The sequence below is a fragment of the Triticum urartu genome, chromosome 7 (assembly GCF_003073215.2).
Source record: "Triticum urartu cultivar G1812 chromosome 7, Tu2.1, whole genome shotgun sequence".
NCBI classification, from domain to species: Eukaryota; Viridiplantae; Streptophyta; class Magnoliopsida; order Poales; family Poaceae; genus Triticum; species Triticum urartu.
The window spans coordinates 168175729-168193893 of record NC_053028.1 but is presented as its reverse complement, the minus strand read 5'-3'; the positions used below and the strand labels follow the sequence as shown (position 1 = coordinate 168193893).

Here is an 18165-nt window from a genome sequence, read left to right as displayed (position 1 = left end):
ATAAAAATTAAATGTCAGACGTTGCTATGATTTTTAACTAATGTTTGTTATCTATTTTTTACGGTTTTTACATTAGACACGAGTTTTCCAAACAAAAGAAAAAGACAAATAGGGTTTCATGTTACTGAATCAGTGTTGGGCAGGCCAGGTGATTTTAACCGTCTGAACTCTGGACCGTTGGATGACTAGGTGAAAAGGCCTTCGCCTTCGTGGGTTGAAACTGTTTGACCGGTACAGTTAACTGAACAACAGAAACAGATGCCCGGTACAGTTATGTGGAGAACAGATGACTGTTACCAATATAGACGAAGTGGAATTGTATTTGATTTAAATTGAGCGCTGATCAATAGCTTACTTGTTTGTTATTTTTGAACCAAATCTTCAAAGATCGGTTTCATTCATTCCTCCGTCCATCACCGTTAGATCCATTTGTTATTCCGTTTGTTCGTTTGTTGGTTTGATCAGTTGATGTCTGTATTTTTGATTGCATGGTGTGATGTTTCGTGTTTGCAGGAAGGAGAAAACTGATCCAACAGAGAGCACCGGTGGCGCCGAAATAGGATCATCTACGAGATATGTCCATACTCAGTATTTAACAAAAAATTACCACAATTCGTCCAATCATGTCTACAAACTACCACTTTACAAATTTGTGCCGAAAACTATCATTTTTGATTAATTTTTGATTAAAAACTACCATGTCTGAAAAGTGCCCGATTCAACCAGTTTAAACCTGTTTATGACAGGTTGGGCCCACTCATAAGCGCTGACGTGGCAGAGTAGTCAACTCCGCTAGATTGACCATTATATTGACTGCTATGACATGTGGGACCAATATGTAAGCTCTATCTTCTTCCATGGAACTCCCCATCTACGGTCGGGTCCGCATCTACAGGCCAACGCCATTCTTTCTCTCTGCGGAGGCTTTGAGCGAGGGAAGGAGCGAGCTAGCAGCAGGACCATGTTCCGGACGCAGGTGGCGGTGGTGAGGGAGATGGGGACGGGGTGGCGGAGGGCTTTTTGAACGTCGGAGCGCCGGGATAGGCAGCGGGGGTAGCAACCCGTCGAGCCTGGCGCCCATGACCCCGCTGCAGCCGGCGCCGGTGTTCGTGTCTACCAGGAAGTGGATGGCGCTGCTGCAGGCCATCTCGGCGCCGTCCTCGCCCAGACCCAGCTCCAAATTCGCGCTCTTCCTTCAATTTGGCCGGAGGTGGAGAAGGAGGTCGTTGAGCGACGAGATGACTACAGAGCGGGGGAGGAGGTCAGCCCCGTGCGCGTCTCCAGGGGCCGTGGAGGCGCGGGCCAGGAATAGCCACCACGCACGGGAAGCTCCTTCCGTGACTGGGGTGGTTGGATGCCATCGGCGCTCACCACGGACGAGGCATGGTCACCATCCACCAGCTCGTGTGCGGCCGGTGCTGCTCACAACTGCGACTGCTTGCGCCCGGCCATGGTAGCTCGTGCTCCAGGACGAATACAACCTGCTTGAGGAAATGTCCCAAAGGAATCTGTTTCAGGGAGAAGAGGTTGATGATGACATGTGGGTCGCATACGTCATAACGCACAACTTACCGATCAATCTAACAGAGTTTGACAACTATGCCACGTCAGCGCTTACATGTGGGCCATTCTTATTAGAAAAGCGTTTAGAAGAGGTGAATCAGACATTTTTGAGACATGGTAGTTTTTAGTCAAAGATTAGTTGAAAAATGATAGTTTTCGGCATAAATTTGTAAAGTGGTAGTTTGTAGGCATGATTGGACGAATTGTGATAGTTTTTTGTTAAACACTCTCCATACTCCATATGGCAGATTTTATTCAAAAGCAGCGCTACACCATCGCACAAAATTTAGCCCTACAGCATCCGTACTTAGCCACCACCGGATCCATACTTCTTGCCAAAGACGACCACCTGGAGCTTGTCATACACAGCAAGGACACCAGCACCCGCAACGGCACGAAGGATGTTGGCGCCAGCACCCTTGAAGAGGGACGTGGCGCCCTCCTCGGCGATGATCTTCCTGAAAGCATCCATGGAGTTCTTATACTTCACGGACTCACCGGATGTCATCATCATACGGCGGCGCACGGTATCAATGGGATACGAGGCGAGCCCAGCACCCATCGTTACACCCCAGCCAAGCAAGAAACTGGCAAGCAAGTTATCCTGCAGAATATGCATAGTGAAGAAATATGGTATTAGTGAGATATGTACAGAATGAATTTACAGAAACAATGGTATGGTTACTGACCTCAAGAGAACCAACAAGAACCGCTGGCTTGAGGGAGTCGTACATTCCGAAGTAAAGACCTCGATAAACGATGATGCCCACACAGGAGACGTTGAAGCCACGGTACAAGCCGCGGACACCGTCGCTGGCGAGGGTCTTGCGATAGACATCTACGATGCCGTCGAACTGCCTCTGGCCACCCACCTTTGCAGCCTTGGCATCATTGGCGAGACGAGTACGAGCGTAATCCAGAGAATACACAAACAACAGAGAAGAAGCACCGGCGGCCCCTCCGGAAGCTATGTTGCCGAAGAACCACTTCCAGTACCCATCCTTGTCCTTTCTAAAGTTGAACATGCGCTTAAAGTGGTCCTTGAAGGCAAAGTTCAAGGCCTGAAGCAAAGGTGGAAATCATTCAGTCCATTTCATGGCAAGAAAAATGTAGAAACAAAAGAGCTAATGGTAGGGTACAGGATGCATGACCTGAGTCGGGAAATAACGGATAACATTGGCCGTGTTTCCCCTCCAGAGTGCAACCACACCCTCATCTTTTATTGTGCGGGTGAAGCAATCGCCGATACTTTTGTAAGGATGAGAAAGCCTACCACTCTTGATCATTTCATCCTGGTTCTGAATCAAGAGCTTAACACGCTCAATCGGAGCAGCCGCCGTTTTGGAGACGGCAGCAGAAACTCCACCCATTAGAAAATCAATCATGAATCCAGAAAAACCCTTCTCTTCGGGTGCGGGGGCACGGATCGGGGATGGTGTATTGCGAGGCAAACGCCCAATACTTCCATTCGTCTGATGGTATTTTGTCACAGAAAAATTGCGCGCATAATGTGCATTGTTGATTACATGACTTCTCGTGGCAGAAGAAGATATTTGTCTCAACAACATGGACTGTCCATGGAGCTTCTGGACCACAGATGGAGGGCACAGTTCATCCATCGTTTCAGTATGCAAGTCAGAAGTGATCTGTTAGACAACAATTGCGGACAAGTCTGGGTTAGATTGAAGTTAATCTTACCCGCAAAAAAAAGAAGTTAATCCATCAAACAAATCTAAGATTATAAATAGCTCGTACAAAGTTGCAAGTAGAACACAAAAATATTAAAGGGAATTTATGTTCCAACTACATTCCTTTAAGGATGAGTGCAGCAGAAAATATTACAATTGAATATAATAGCAGTAGGGAAAACAACTACATATTTAACAGCATATTGATGTGCACCCAAATAATATAAACAAAATAAAAATGTTAGTATTCAAGTAAACATGAAAATACATCGCCAACATTACGGTCAGTAGGAGGTTGATGATATTAAAAGTTTGCACTTAACTACGAACTAAGCTTAGCTCAGAGGCTAGGTTCCTTGTCATGAGACCTGCCCACCCAGGTTCAAGTCTAGACTTGACATGGGTGGGTTTGCATTTTCTTTGATTTCTCCCGGCCTCTTCGACACTATTCTTTCAACGGTATAGCTTGGCGTGCCTGTCAACTACGAGACATATGTGGCGACTTCCTCAATCTAAGATCCGTTGGCTCAATCTCTTGGAGGTACTCATAGGTGTAGGGTTAAGGTAGGGTGTGCGTGCGCGTATGTGAGCGTTTGTGTTTGTAGTGTGTTTCTCAAAACACAAAGTTGCACTTAGGGGCTGTTTGGTTCGTGCCATTGCCAGCCCCGCCAAACCTGGGCTAGCCAAAAGATTGGCGAGCGAATCTGCCGCCGATAACTCGCCAATGAATTGGCGTAGGATTGAACTAGAGAAACTGAGGTGGTCTGGGCGCGCCAATTTTTGGGTAGTCATCCAAACGGGCAACGAAATCTGGTCAACGACCAATGTTTTGGACGGGCAGCCCAGGGCTCCAATCCAAACAGCCCCTTATCTCCCTAGAGACTAAAGCACTATTTGGTGTGGTGGTAACTTGGTAAGTCCCAACAACCAAACTATTGCTTGAGGGTCCCGGGGTTCAAGCCCATATATAGTACCAAGTTCTTTATTGTGATTTTTCTTTTGCCGGCATGTGGGGTTCATCAATTTCACAAGTAGAAATTGCCAATGTCATGAATCAAACACAAGACCATGATGTCTAGAGTAGTACTTGCATATAATATACACCCTAAAAAAACTTGCATATAATATAAAAGCTAAATGTCATTTTTTTAGAAAAATAAATCAAGAAATATGATTTTGCTGAAACATTTCCAAATATTCTCCCTTAACTTCCAGAATCGGATGGAGTCCCCATATCTTGAATGAAGCGAAAGAGACGTAAGAAAATGAAGTTGTATTCCTACTTCTAAGACCCATCTTGGGATATAAGGCATCATTGAGTACTCAACACCCCTTCCATGTGAGGGCACAGGGCAGTCGTGTTGTGTGCCAAAAAGTTAAAAACATGGGTAATACTATTCAGCAAACGTTCGCTAGGTGCATGGCAGAACGAACATTTTTCACGGCAACTTATGTGTTGGGAGCATGGCAGTTCTTTCAAGCGAACAGGGCAATTTTCGCAGTTAAATCCTCTATTTGCCAGTATAGTTCTCATGTGTTCGTGAAGAAATTGTCATGTGCTTTCATAGAATTTGACATAAAAAAACATTCGCAATTGTCATGCCCCACAGCGAACGTTCACCGGCTAGGCCAAATTAGCAGCAACAAGCCTGATCACTGCGGAACTGAACTTCCCTACTGAGACTGGGAGCAATTCTGAAGGAACAAAGCGATTCTAAAAACAGAATTATCCACGGACAAATGTGAAGAACTCTCAAAAACAGATATTGCTGGTTTCCGTTTGCCCCTGCACCGGACTCCGAGGCTAGCGGCGGCTATTGGAGTGGAAACGAAGATCTAGCATCAGAAGCACCACACGAAGATCTAAATAGCCTAGAAACCATGAAGAAACCACAAGCATCTACAGCTGCAAACAACAAACTGATATTCTACCTTTCTTTACCTGCAGAGAATGGTCGACAGTTTATCTGCCGGCTCGGTGGACTCTGCGAGGAGAGGAATGATCGGAGGTCCAATACCAAGCCTTAGTTTTGCTGCTGATCGCTTGATCTTCTCCTTTTGTTCGCCTGGATATCTGTTCTTTCATCCCGTTCTGTATCAATGTCAGCGCAGAGCTGAGGTTAAAAAAACATAAAGAAGGGTCGAGAGAGAGCTGCCCTGTCCCCGTGTGCTCGTTCGGTTGGCGTCTGATCTTCTTCCAGAGAGCTCCATGGGACACCTTGCCGCCGCTTCTCCTCGCACTTTCTAGGACGAGTGGTGAGCTGGACCATTCTATCATTTTCAGCTCAGTTTTTCTTATTGAATTCAGAGATCGGAATGACTTGTTGTCTTTGGCAAAATTTTCTTTGACTTGTTTGTTGTCTTTTAGCGATAACAATTAGACAAACTAATTAGGGCTGCACATTCAGTCGATAACAACAAGGCTTAGTTACCAGTGCCGCAACTTTGGTTTCTTTTTATAGCGTCACACCTTCGGCTTACTTCAGTGTTTATAGTTGTCTTTAGATGATCTACGGATCTAGATGTAATTTTTATTATTTCTAATGTTCGTTGTACTATCATAATTGAAGATGAATAGATCAAAAGTTTTTCATGCTAAAAAACTTTAATTACTTTTTTTTATTCAACAGGGTTCGGTTTCTTCAACTCTTTAGATTGACAGCGGAAACTACGATTTATTTTGCGGCAACGTACGACTTCTTCAACTTTTCAGATCGCTGATAAAGAATTATAAATCTGCCTTACAAGGTGATACCTCAACCAATGTTTCTTCAACGGGTTTTAAATCTCGTTTGTTGATAATGAATGGCTATTATGGTCTAAAAGAAAGAAATCTCGTTTTTTTAAAACTGTTTGTAGATAAATGCAGCAAACCACATGAACATGATTTTCGCCATGTTTTTATTTTTTACTGTAAGTGTCGACCAAAAAATATGGCTCGCCAATGAGCTTTATGATTTTATTTTACTTTGCGGGTGAATGAGCTTTATGATTTGACGCATGAAGTTATTTGAATCTTATTTAGGGGCTGCTGCGTCACTTAAAGTCGTTTCAGCAAACAGGCACCCCGGGAACGTATCCGGTGCACCAACACTTGTACCGGTGCACCAGATGCCGTACAACACTTTAAAAAATCTGAAAAAAAAATCAAGGACATTGACATAACATCAATGTATGTCGTCAAAAATTTTTGTATCTAAATTTGAAATATTTTTTGAGATACAAAAATAACACAATTGACATCAGTGTGAAAATGGGCCAAATCTAAAGCCCAACTTACCTTATGTACTATTTAGTGTTGACTTTGTCATTTTTGTTTTAGGAGCTGTGTTACGAATTTCGACTTGAAATTTTATGACAATATACATTAATGTTGTGTCAATGTGCTACAATTTTTTTTCAAAAAATTTCAAACATTTAAAATGTGCGACTTGAGTTCAGTGCACCGGTAGCACCACAAGCACTCGTGCACCAGATATTTTCGCCAGGCACCCCTCCCCCTACCCCCCTCTAGCTAGCTGGGCCGGTCCATGTAGCCTTTTTTATTTCTTGATCACATACATGTAAAACGGACCAGCGATGCTATTTGTTTTTTCCGGCAGAGACCCAACCGATTTTGTGAAGCTCCGTGTTTTTTCAGGTTTTCTGTACATTTTTTATTCGGATTTTTTTGTTCATTTCTTACCTTTTTATTTTATTACATTCGTGACTTTTTTCCAATCTGTGAACTTTAAAAACAATTATGAACTTTTTTCCAATTTGATGAACTATTTTCAAATTTGTAGATTTTTTTTCTCAAAATCGAAGAACTTTCTAAAAACTTGATGATTTTTTTAATATCAATGAACTTATTTCAAATTTGTGAACTCTTTTACCTAAGTCCATGAACTTTTTTCAAGATTTATAAACTTTTTCTCCAAAAAAATTAACACATTTTAAAGTCTAGACTTTTTACAAGTCCAAGATTTTTTTACAAAAATTTAAAATCCATTTTTAAAAAGTCAAATGGTCAATGGTTGACCAGTCAACAGCTGACGGGTCAATGGTTGGCCGGTCAACCATCGACCCACCGAACAACGATCGACTGTGCGACCTAAGCGACCTGAGCGATCTTTCTTCCTTTGTTGGCCCATCAGCTAGGGGCATGAGCGCGAGGTAAGCTTCCCAACGCTAAAGACACCAAAGAGGATATCTCATTAAATTTAATCGCATAACTAGATTAACAATTAATGAATTGGGTTGGCCCAATTAACCTTAACGGCTCTTTAATGTGCTATATGATGGGACCTCCTAATTGGCACTTCAGGAGCTGCACCCCCCCCCCCCCCCCCCCCCCCCCCCCCCCCCCCCCCCCCCCCCCCCCCCGCGCCCCCTCCCGGCGGTCGCTCGAGCATGGTTTGACCGAGCGCGGTTGATCAGTTGACTGCAATCACTGATTTTAAAAAAATGAAAAAAAACTCATGAAATAAAAAGTGTTCATGGATTTTGAAAAAAAGAACATCTATTTAAAAAAACATCAAATTTTAAGAAAAAGTTCATCAATTTTGGAAAAAAATATTCATCAAATTTGACAAAAATCGTGAAATAAAAAATGTCCATGTGCTTTGAAAAAAATATCAGCAACTTTGAAAAAACATCAAATTTGAAACAAGTTCATCGACTTCGAATAAAGTTCATCATTTTTTATAGAATCATCGATTTTGAGAAAGGATCGTCAATTTGAAAAAATTTCATCACATTTGAAAAATAATCAACGAATTTGAAAAAAGTTCATCAATTTTAAACAAAAGTTCATCAATTTTGAAAGAAAATCACATTTTAAAAAAAGCAAGAAGAAAAAAGGCCAAAAAAATCCAAAAATGTTATTTGAGGAAGGATAAAAGAAAAACCAAATTAAATCGTCCGTGAACTGAATCGCAAACAGGGAAAACCCAGTTTGGAAAGCTTCCCCAAACTAGGGCTTCGTGAATGTGACGAAAATAAATAAAAGGAAAAAAAAAGTAACTTTGCAGTAGTGGCGAGATGGCTTAGTGGTTTATGTGGTTCCCTCTCAACCATGATGTCGTGAGTTCGAACCTTGCTGCATTTAAAATTGAAAAAAAAAGTAGAATGGGCTGGCTCATAGCTGAGGCGGGGATGCCCGTCAGTTTGCAGAAACAACTGCAACTGGCGCCTTAAGCGCCATATAGGAAACACCCTATATGTTGGCATGGAAGCACCCATCATCCAATGTGGTGCCACATTTTTCAGTTCTACGGCAGGTTATGTTTTTGCAATAGCTGCTAATGCTATTGGAACTTAACCAGATATAGGACTATTTGAAAACTATTTTATTAGTGATGGATAGGCTCAGGGATCTACCAATGATAATTTGGCCTGATTTCAGTAGCGGATGCAAAAACATGTCCGCCATTCGTAATATAGGTCAGGTTATCCGTGGAAGAAAATTACCAACGGGGTGTCACAATACAGTGCATCATTGACTTTTTCGAGGGGTCATCATTGATAGTTACGGTAATAGTGGCGGTCCCTTCAGGCTGCCCGCAGTGGAAATATGGCCACTGATTTGACCGACATTAGTCGTGGGGCAAGCATTACGAGTGATAGTGCTTAGAGGATCCCACTGGTAAACTATAGGTATTTTAGTTTTGTATATTTTTATTTATTTTAGTGTGCTATTTTTTGACCATGGCTATATTTCAGACATTCTATTAATAGTTTTATATTTAATTGGATGTAATGCAAATTTAAACTGAAAGTACATTGGAAAAATTCAAAGATTGGAAGAAAGATCCTAAATAAGGTAGTTAGCATGTACTATAGGTCTTACCGAAAAAAAGTTTGATACTTTCCAATATGTATATGTGAAAATTCAAACACGAATTTATGAAACAATGAATTTTCAGGAAAATGTATTGTTGTCTGAAACTTTGCATGGTGCTGTGACATGATTTTTATAGTATGTGGTTTAAATTTTAAAAATATTTCAAAAGGTTGTGATGTACGTTGCAGAAAGTGAAGACGGAGTCGATGCACTCGCACCGCATATCAAACTAATGAATATGTAGTTGTTACTTGTATATATGAACTAAATACATATTCAAAAACTTAAATGGTATGTTTTCATCATTTTAGGCCATTTTTAGTGCACATGTAGCTCAAATTTGATTTATGTCTACTAAATAACAAAAGTTGCATTAATTCTCCTAAATAGATCATATTAACCCGGAAGGGTCTCATTTTTTTAACCATGTGACTTTAGGCTTCTTAATGCACTCGTCTTTGACATCTGTACTAAATTAAGGTTAGCATTTTTAATCGCTGGCAAGTTCAACAACTCATCAAATTTGTTCCGTAGAGCATTTTCTTGTATTCCCTAAATCTATTCAAAACAACATGACCATGTTGTACCTTCAATCTAGATCCAGGGTTAGGCTTTCGATCATCATTTTCTCCGCTTGAGTCATCTTCTTCAGAGTAATAATATTTTGAAGCTCTGTTAGATTTTGATGTGCCACTTGCTGAATAACTTATACAACATATTTTTATCACTAGAACATAAAAGAAGTGAATATACCATTAACGTTGCATAATCAAAGCATATAACATTAATAAATATTTTAACAGACATATTTTTTAATAACATTTGTTAATTCAATCAACTCGTTGTTAACATAAAGATTAGTAAGGCACAAATCAAGATTATACATTATGGCAATAACATTCAATAAAGAAATTATTTACACATCCAAGTCACTGCATAATATAAGTCGAAAAAATTGTAACTAATGCATACATTTAATTTCGCATGGAACTATCAGTCATTGAAGTCTGTCAAATTTTATATAGTATATTTATAAATAATTAAAGTTTCATTTGAGCCAATAAAATTCACCCTTTGTCGAAAAATAAATTTAAGTTTCAGAAGTCAAGTTCATAATGTAATTATATTTTTGTATGTAACCTTCATGTTAAGTTCACTAACTATTTTCCGCAAACTTAAATTACCTTTATATACATATCTGAGTACATGTATTTTTTATTTTTGATAAAATAATCCATATCATAATTTCCATTCTACAAATATGTAATAACCGTGTGATCCAAATTCTTCTAACGGTACAAGACACTAGATGTGATGTAAGTTTCAGTTTCCCTAACAAAAACAGTGCCCTAAGTTCCATCCTCCGTAACTAGGCTATTTCTCAAGTTTCTGAGTTTTAATTTCCAATATACTTACACTCATATCCTAGGTTTGTAAACTACATACCTACATGATTATTTTTGTTCTAAGATCCGGTCCAAAAAATTTCCTTAGCAACAAGATTGCCTAAGCCAAAGATCTAACTTCTTGAAACAGAAGAAACTAGTCAAAGCACCAAAAAGAATTACAAAAATCATATACCCGGGAATCATATCACCCACAACTTGTGCTTACAAAAACATTCGAAGAATATAAAACATGCAACATCGACTAACCTGGGCCGGGTAAGCTTACGGAATATGTCTCCTACTGTCTTTAGTCTTTGCCGTCTGATTCGCAACAGTTTGGATCACTACTCGGCTACAACAGTGTTGCTAGAACACAAGAATTACCCGCAAAAAAAAAAACAAACACACGAGTTCTAAGAAGAGAAGCAAAGACTACTTGAAGAACAGACAGGGAGAGAGAAGAACACAAAACGCTCTGTGGACATTTGTTACAGAAACTGTTCATCAAAATATCTGTAACTTCAAAAACGGATCCACAGAAACATATTTAATACTGTAGCTTTATGATGCGAATACAAATATATGTCTAACTGAGGGGTGAGGGCGAGGGTGAGGGCGACGGGGTGGCGACCTTGCCGCCGCCGCCGGAACCACTGCCCGGGCACCATTCCTTGCCCTCCCATCCGGGGATCACGGTGCCGGCATCACGGGGGCTCTCATCGCCGGTGGGGATTGCGCGGATCCAGCGAGACGACGTCGTTTCCATGCATGAGGAGGCAGATCAGGATCGGGATCGTGACCGGTCCTCGGGCTTTCTCCATCCGGCGAGATGGCGAGTCAGATTAGAGGATACTCGGACACCCGGCCATCGGCGCGAGGGTCTGCTGTATTCTTATTCACCGTTGAGGTGGACGACGGTGACTGATCTCGAGGGAGACATCCTCGCCGGCCGGCACCTGGATGATGGTGAGCAACTGGTCGAAGGTACGCGACTCACGGTTGATGTTTTTGAAGTGTGGATTATTCATTGTGTGCAGGATTCGTCGAGTGCGGAGGAGACGATTGAGATCGTGGATCTCACTTCGGAGGCGAGCGGAGTGGCGACCGCAGGGCGGCCGCCCCCATCCCCTGGTAATGGTCGACGGATCGGAGGCCGGTTTTGGGCGCTGCTCGACTGCGACGAAAAAGATGCAGACGGTGACAGGGATGCGCCGGCGGCATCCCCGCCGTCGCCGACGCCATCGGATCTTTTTTGCGAGTTCTTCAACTCCGGCTACGACGAAGACGAGGTGGCCAACACGGTTGACAAGATCCTGCCTCCCGACGATCCGGCTAGGGTTGGACTACACGCGGGAGAGAAGGAGATGGTTCGTCGCGTCGTTCATCGGAGGACGGCGGCAGCGACGATCAAACCATGGAAAGGCCCCCTGCCTAATGTATGTCTTCCAAATCTAATGCTTTTCGATTTGATTCATCCGGAGTCTTGGATTACGATTAAGGTAAGCAAGAAGGGGCGTCGGAAAGCGACCGTCTTAGCGCCGGCGGTGGCCGCGGCGGTCACGCCAGGGATCCCGAGGATCGGGATCAAGGCGGCTCGCGAGGCGGGTTTGAAATCAATCTTGGGCCATGGTGGGCCGAGTCCGAAAAGTTCTCTGTTGGGGAACGTTGCAGAAAACAAAAAAATTTCTACGGTTTCACCAAGATCCATCTATGAGTTCATCTAGCAACGAGTGATTGGATTGCATCTACATACCTTTGTAGATCACACGCGGAAGCGTTCAAAGAACGGGGATGAGGAAGGCGTACTCGACGTGATCCAAATCACCGGAGATCCTATCGCCGAACGGACAGCACCTCCGCGTTCAACACACGTACGGTCAGCGTGACGTCTCCTTCTTCTTGATCCAGCAAGGAGGAAGGAGAGGTTGAGGAAGATGGCTCCAGCATCAGCACGACGGCGTGGTGGTGGTGGAGCTGCAGTACTCCGGCAGGGCTTCGCCAAGCACTATGGAGGAGGAGGATGTGTTGGAGAGGGAGAGGGAGGCACCAAAGGCGTGGGGTGAGAAGTCCTCCATCTCCCCACTATATATAGGAGGGCCAAGGGGGGGGGCGCCGGCACTAGGAGATCCAATCTCCTAGGGGGGCGGCGGCCAAGGGAGGAATCCCTCCTCCCCAAGGCACCTAGGAGGTGCCTTCCCCTTTTGGGACTCTTCCCTTCTTGAACCCTAGGCGCATGGGCCTCTTGGGGCTGGTGCCCTTGGCCCATGTAGGCCAAGGCGCACACCCCTACAGCCCATGTGGCCTTCGCGGCAGGTGGCCCCACCCGGTGGACCCCCGGAACCCTTCCGGTGGTCCCGGTACAATACCGGTGACCCCGAAACTTGTCCCGATACCCGAAATAGCACTTCCTATATATAATTCTTACCTCCGGACCATTCCGGAACTCATCGTGACGTCTGGGATCTCATCCAGGACTCCGAATAATATTCGGGTTACTGCATATACATATCCCTACAACCCTAGCGTCACCGAACCTTAAGTGTGTAGACCCTACGGGTTCGAGAGACATGTAGACATGACCGAGATCGCTCTCCGGTCAATAACCAACAGCGGGATCTGGATACCCATGTTGGCTCCCACATGCTCCTCGATGATCTCATCGGATGAACCACGATGTCGAGGATTCAATCAATCCCGTATACAATTCCCTTTGTCAATCGATATGTTACTTGCCCGAGATTCGATCGTCGGTATCCCAATACCTCGTTCAATCTCGTTACCGGCAAGTCACTTTACTCGTACCGTAATGCATGATCCCGTGACCAGACACTTGGTCACTTTGATCTCATTATGATGATGCATTATCGAGTGGGCCCAGTGATACCTCTCCGTCATACGGAGTGACAAATCCCAATCTTGATCCGTGTCAACCCAACAGACACTTTCGGAGATACCCGTAGTATACCTTTATAGTCACCCAGTTACGTTGTGACGTTTGGTACATCCAAAGCACTCCTACGGTATCCGGGAGTTACACGATCTCATGGTCTAAGGAAAAGATACTTGACATTGGGAAACTCTAGCAAACGAACTATACGATCTTGTGCTATGTTTAGGATTGGGTCTTGTCCATCACATCATTCTCCTAATGATGTGATCTCGTTATCAATGACATCCAATGTCCATAGTCAGGAAACCATGACTATCTGTTGATCAACGAGCTAGTCAACTAGAGGCTTACTAGGGACATGTTGGTGTCTATTATTCACACATGTATTACGATTTCCGGATAACACAATTATAGCATGAATAAAGACAATTATCATGAACAAGGAAATATAATAATAATGCTTTTATTATTGCCTCTAGGGCATATTTCCAACAGTCTCCCACTTGCACTCGAGTCAATAATCTAGTTACATTGTGATGAATCGAACACCCATGGAATTCTGGTGTTGATCATGTTTTGCTCTAGGGAGAGGTTTAGTCAACGGATCTGCTACATTCAGATCTGTATGGACTTTACAAATTTCTATGTCTCCATCTTGAACATTTTCACGAATGGAGTTGAAGCGACGCTTGATGTGCCTTGTCTTCTTGTGAAACCTGGGTTCCTTGGCAAGAGCAATAGCTCCAGTGTTGTCACAGAAAAGCTTGATCGGCCCCGACGCATTGGGTATGACTCCTAGGTCGGTGATGAACTCCTTCACCCAAATTGCTTCATGCGCTGCCTCCGAGGCTGCCATGTACTCCGCTTCACATGTAGATCCCGCCACGACGCTCTGCTTGCAACTGCACCAGCTTACTGCCCCACCATTCAATATATACACGTATCCGGTTTGTGACTTAGAGTCATCCAGATCTGTGTTGAAGCTAGCGTCGACGTAACCTTTTACGACGAGCTCTTCGTCACCTCCATAAACAAGAAACATTTCCTTAGTCCTTTTCAGGTACTTCAGGATATTCTTGACCGCTGTCCAGTGTTCCTTGCCGGGATTACTTTGGTACCTTCCTACCAAACTTACGGCAAGGTTTACATCAGGTCTGGTACACAGCATGGCATACATAATAGAACCTATGGCTGAGGCATAGGGGATGACACTCATCTCTTCTATATCTTCTGCCGTGGTCGGACATTGAGCCGAGCTCAATTTCACACCTTGCAACACAGGCAAGAACCCCTTCTTAGACTGATCCATATTGAACTTCTTCAATATCTTATCAAGGTAGGTGCTTTGTGAAAGACCTATGAGGCGTCTTGATCTATCTCTATAGATCTTGATGCCTAATATATATGCAGCTTCTCCAAGGCCGTTCATTGAAAAACTCTTATTCAAGTAGGCCTTAATGCTGTCCAAGAGTTCTATATCATTTCCCATCAAAAGTATGTCATCTACATATAATATGAGAAATGCTACAGAGCTCCCACTCACTTTCTTGTAAACACAGGCTTCTCCATAAGTCTGCGTAAACCCAAACGCTTTGATCATCTCATCAAAGCGAATGTTCCAACTCCAAGATGCTTGCACCAGCCCATAAATCGAGCGTTGGAGCTTGCACACCTTGTCAGCATTCTTAGGATCGACAAAACCTTCCGGCTGCATCATATACAATTCTTCCTTAAGGAAACCATTAAGGAATGCCGTTTTGACGTCCATTTGCCATATCTCATAATCGTAGAATGCGGCAATAGCTAACATGATTCGGACGGACTTTAGCTTCGCTACCGGTGAGAAAGTCTCATCGTAATCAACCCCTTGAACTTGTCGATAACCCTTAGCGACAAGCCGAGCTTTATAGATGGTCACATTACCATCCGCGTCTGTCTTCTTCTTAAAGATCCATTTATTTTCTATGGCTCGCCGCTCAACAGGCAAGTCAGTCAAAGTCCATACTTCGTTTTCATACATGGATCCTATCTCGGATTTCATGGCTTCCAGCCATTTGTCGGAATCCGGGCCCGCCATCGCTTCTTCATAGTTCGAAGGTTCACTGTTGTCCAACAACATGATTTCCAAGACAGGGTTGCCGTACCACTCTGGTGCGAAACGTGTCCTTGTGGACCTTTGAATTTCAGTAGGAGCTTGATCAGAAGTATCTTGATCATTATCATTAACTTCCTCTCTAGTCGGTGCAGGCACCTCTGGAACATTTTCTTGAGTTGCGCCATTTTCCGGTTCAAGAGGTAATACTTCATCAAGGTCTACTTTCCTCCCACTTACTTCTTTCGAGAGAAACTCCTTCTCTAGAAAGGATCCATTCTTGGCAACAAAGATCTTGCCTTCGGATCTAAGGTAGACGGTATACCCAATAGTTTCTTTAGGGTATCCTATGAAGACGCATTTTTCTGACTTGGGTTCGAGCTTTTCAGGTTGAAGTTTCTTGACATAAGCATCGCATCCCCAAACTTTTAGAAACGACAGCTTAGGTTTCTTCCCAAACCATAATTCATACGGTGTCGTCTCAATGGATTTCGACGGAGCCCTATTTAAAGTGAATGCGGCAGTCTCTAAAGCATAGCCCCAAAAAGAAAGCGGTAAATCGGCAAGAGACATCATAGATCGCACCATATCTAATAGAGTGCGATTACGACGTTCGGACACACCATTACGCTGAGGTGTTCCAGGCGGCGTGAGTTGTGAAACTATTCCACATTTTCTTAAGTGCGTGCCAAACTCGTGACTCAAGTATTCTCCTCCGCGGTCTGATCGCAGGAACTTGATTTTCCTATCACGTTGATTCTCAACCTCACTCTGAAATTCCTTGAACTTTTCAAAGGTTTCAGACTTGTGTTTCATTAAGTAGACATACCCATATCTACTCAAGTCATCAGTGAGGGTGAGAACATAACGATAGCCACCGCGAGACTCAACACTCATTGGACCGCACACATCAGTATGTATGATTTCCAATAAGTTGGTTGCTCGCTCCATTGTTCCTGAGAACGGAGTCTTGGTCATTTTACCCACGAGGCATGGTTCGCACGTGTCAAATGATTCGTAATCAAGAGACTCTAAAAGTCCATCAGCATGGAGCTTCTTCATGCGTTTGACACCTATGTGACCAAGGCGGCAGTGCCACAAGTATGTGGGACTATCATTATCAATCTTACATCTTTTGGTACTCACACTATGAACATGTGTAGTATTACGCTCGAGATTCATTAAGAATAAACCGTTCACCATCGGAGCATGACCATAAAACATATCTCTCATATAAATAGAACAACCATTATTCTCGGATTTAAATGAGTAGCCATCTCGAATTAAACGAGATCCTGATACAATGTTCATGCTCAAAGCTGGCACTAAATAACAATTATTAAGGTTTAAAACTAATCCCGAAGGTAAATGTAGAGGTAGCGTGCCGACGGCGATCACATTGACCTTGGAACCATTCCCGACTCGCATCGTCACCTCGTCCTTTGCCAGTCTCCGCTTATTCCACAGCTCCTGTTTTGAGTTACAAATGTGAGCAACCGCACCGGTATCAAATACCCAGGAGCTACTACGAATACTGGTAAGGTACACATCAATTACATGTATATCACATATACCTTTCGTTTTGCCGGCCTTCTTGTCCGCTAAGTACTTGGGGCAGTTCCGCTTCCAGTGACCACTTCCCTTGCAATAAAAGCACTCAGTCTCGGGCTTGGGTCCATTCTTTGGCTTCTTCCCGTCAGCTTGCTTACCGGGCGCGGCAACTCCCTTGCCGTCCTTCTTGAAGTTCTTCTTACCCTTGCCTTTCTTGAACTTAGTGGTTTTATTCACCATCAACACTTGATGTTCCTTTTTGACTTCTACCTCTGCTGATTTCAGCATTGCAAATAATTCGGGAATGGTCTTTTCCATCCCCTGCACATTGAAGTTCATCACAAAGCTCTTGTAGCTCGGTGGAAGCGACTGGAGGATTCTGTCAATGACCGCGTCATCCGGGAGATTAACTCCCAGCTGAGTCAAGCGGTTATGTAACCCAGACATAGTGAGTATGTGCTCACTGACAGAACTGTTTTCCTCCATCTTACAGCTGAAGAATTTGTCGGAGACTTCATATCTCTCGACCCGGGCATGAGCTTGAAAAACCATTTTCAGCTCTTCGAACATCTCATATGCTCCATGTCTCTCAAAACGCTTTTGGAGCCCCGGCTCTAAGCTGTAAAGCATGCCACACTGAACGAGGGAGTAGTCATCAACACGTGTCTGCCAAGCGTTCATAACGTCTTGGTTCTGTGGGACGGGTGCGTCACCTAGCGGTGCTTGTAGGACATAATCTTTCTTGGCAGCTATGAGGATGATCCTCAGGTTCCGGACCTAGTCCGTATAGTTGCTGCCATCGTCTTTTAGCTTGGTTTTCTCTAGGAACGCATTGAAGTTGAGGACTACGTTGGCCATTTGATCTACAAGACATATTGTAAAGATTTTAGACTAAGTTCATGATAATTAAGTTCATCTAATCAAATTATACAATGAACTCCCACTTAGATAGACATCCCTCTAGTAATCTAAGTATAACATGATCCGAGTTAACTAGGCCGTGTCCGATCATCACGTGAGACGGACTAGTCAACATCGGTGAACATCTTCATGTTGATCGTATCTTCTATACGACTCATGCTCGACCTTTCGGTCTTCTGTGTTCCGAGGCCATGTCTGTACATGCTAGGCTCGTCAAGTCAACCTAAGTGTTTGCATGTGTAAATCTG

The 18165-nt window shown here is 43.5% G+C and overlaps 1 protein-coding gene across 2 annotated transcripts; it reads right to left on the bottom strand.

The window, feature by feature from the left end:
• Positions 1-593: 593 nt before the first annotated feature.
• Positions 594-5584, bottom strand: LOC125524848 (ADP,ATP carrier protein 1, mitochondrial-like). Of its 2 annotated transcripts, none has more exons than XM_048689871.1 (4): positions 5184-5584; positions 2715-3209; positions 2253-2624; positions 594-2167 (listed from the first exon to the last, which is right to left on the bottom strand). In XM_048689871.1, the coding sequence occupies exons 2-4, from the start codon at positions 3180-3182 to the stop codon at positions 1871-1873; spliced, it is 1137 nt and encodes a 378-aa protein (XP_048545828.1). In that variant the 5' UTR covers positions 3183-3209; positions 5184-5584; the 3' UTR covers positions 594-1870. The 2 variants fall into 2 exon arrangements, with proteins under 2 accessions (XP_048545828.1, XP_048545827.1); XM_048689870.1 differs by having other exon boundaries at positions 597-2167; positions 5194-5557.
• Positions 5585-18165: the final 12581 nt, after the last annotated feature.

What these genes read in the sequence shown, in the direction of transcription:
- LOC125524848 (XM_048689871.1), bottom strand. Translation starts at nt 3,182, where the DNA reads ATGGATGAACTGTGCCCTCCATCTGTGGTCCAGAAGCTCCATGGACAG. An exon ending in TCCGTTATTTCCCGACTCAG is followed by an intron (nt 2,625 to 2,714) that starts GTCATGCATCCT and finishes CCTTTGCTTCAG; the next exon opens with GCCTTGAACTTTGCCTTCAA. An exon ending in TTCTTGTTGGTTCTCTTGAG is followed by an intron (nt 2,168 to 2,252) that starts GTCAGTAACCAT and finishes CATATTCTGCAG; the next exon opens with GATAACTTGCTTGCCAGTTT.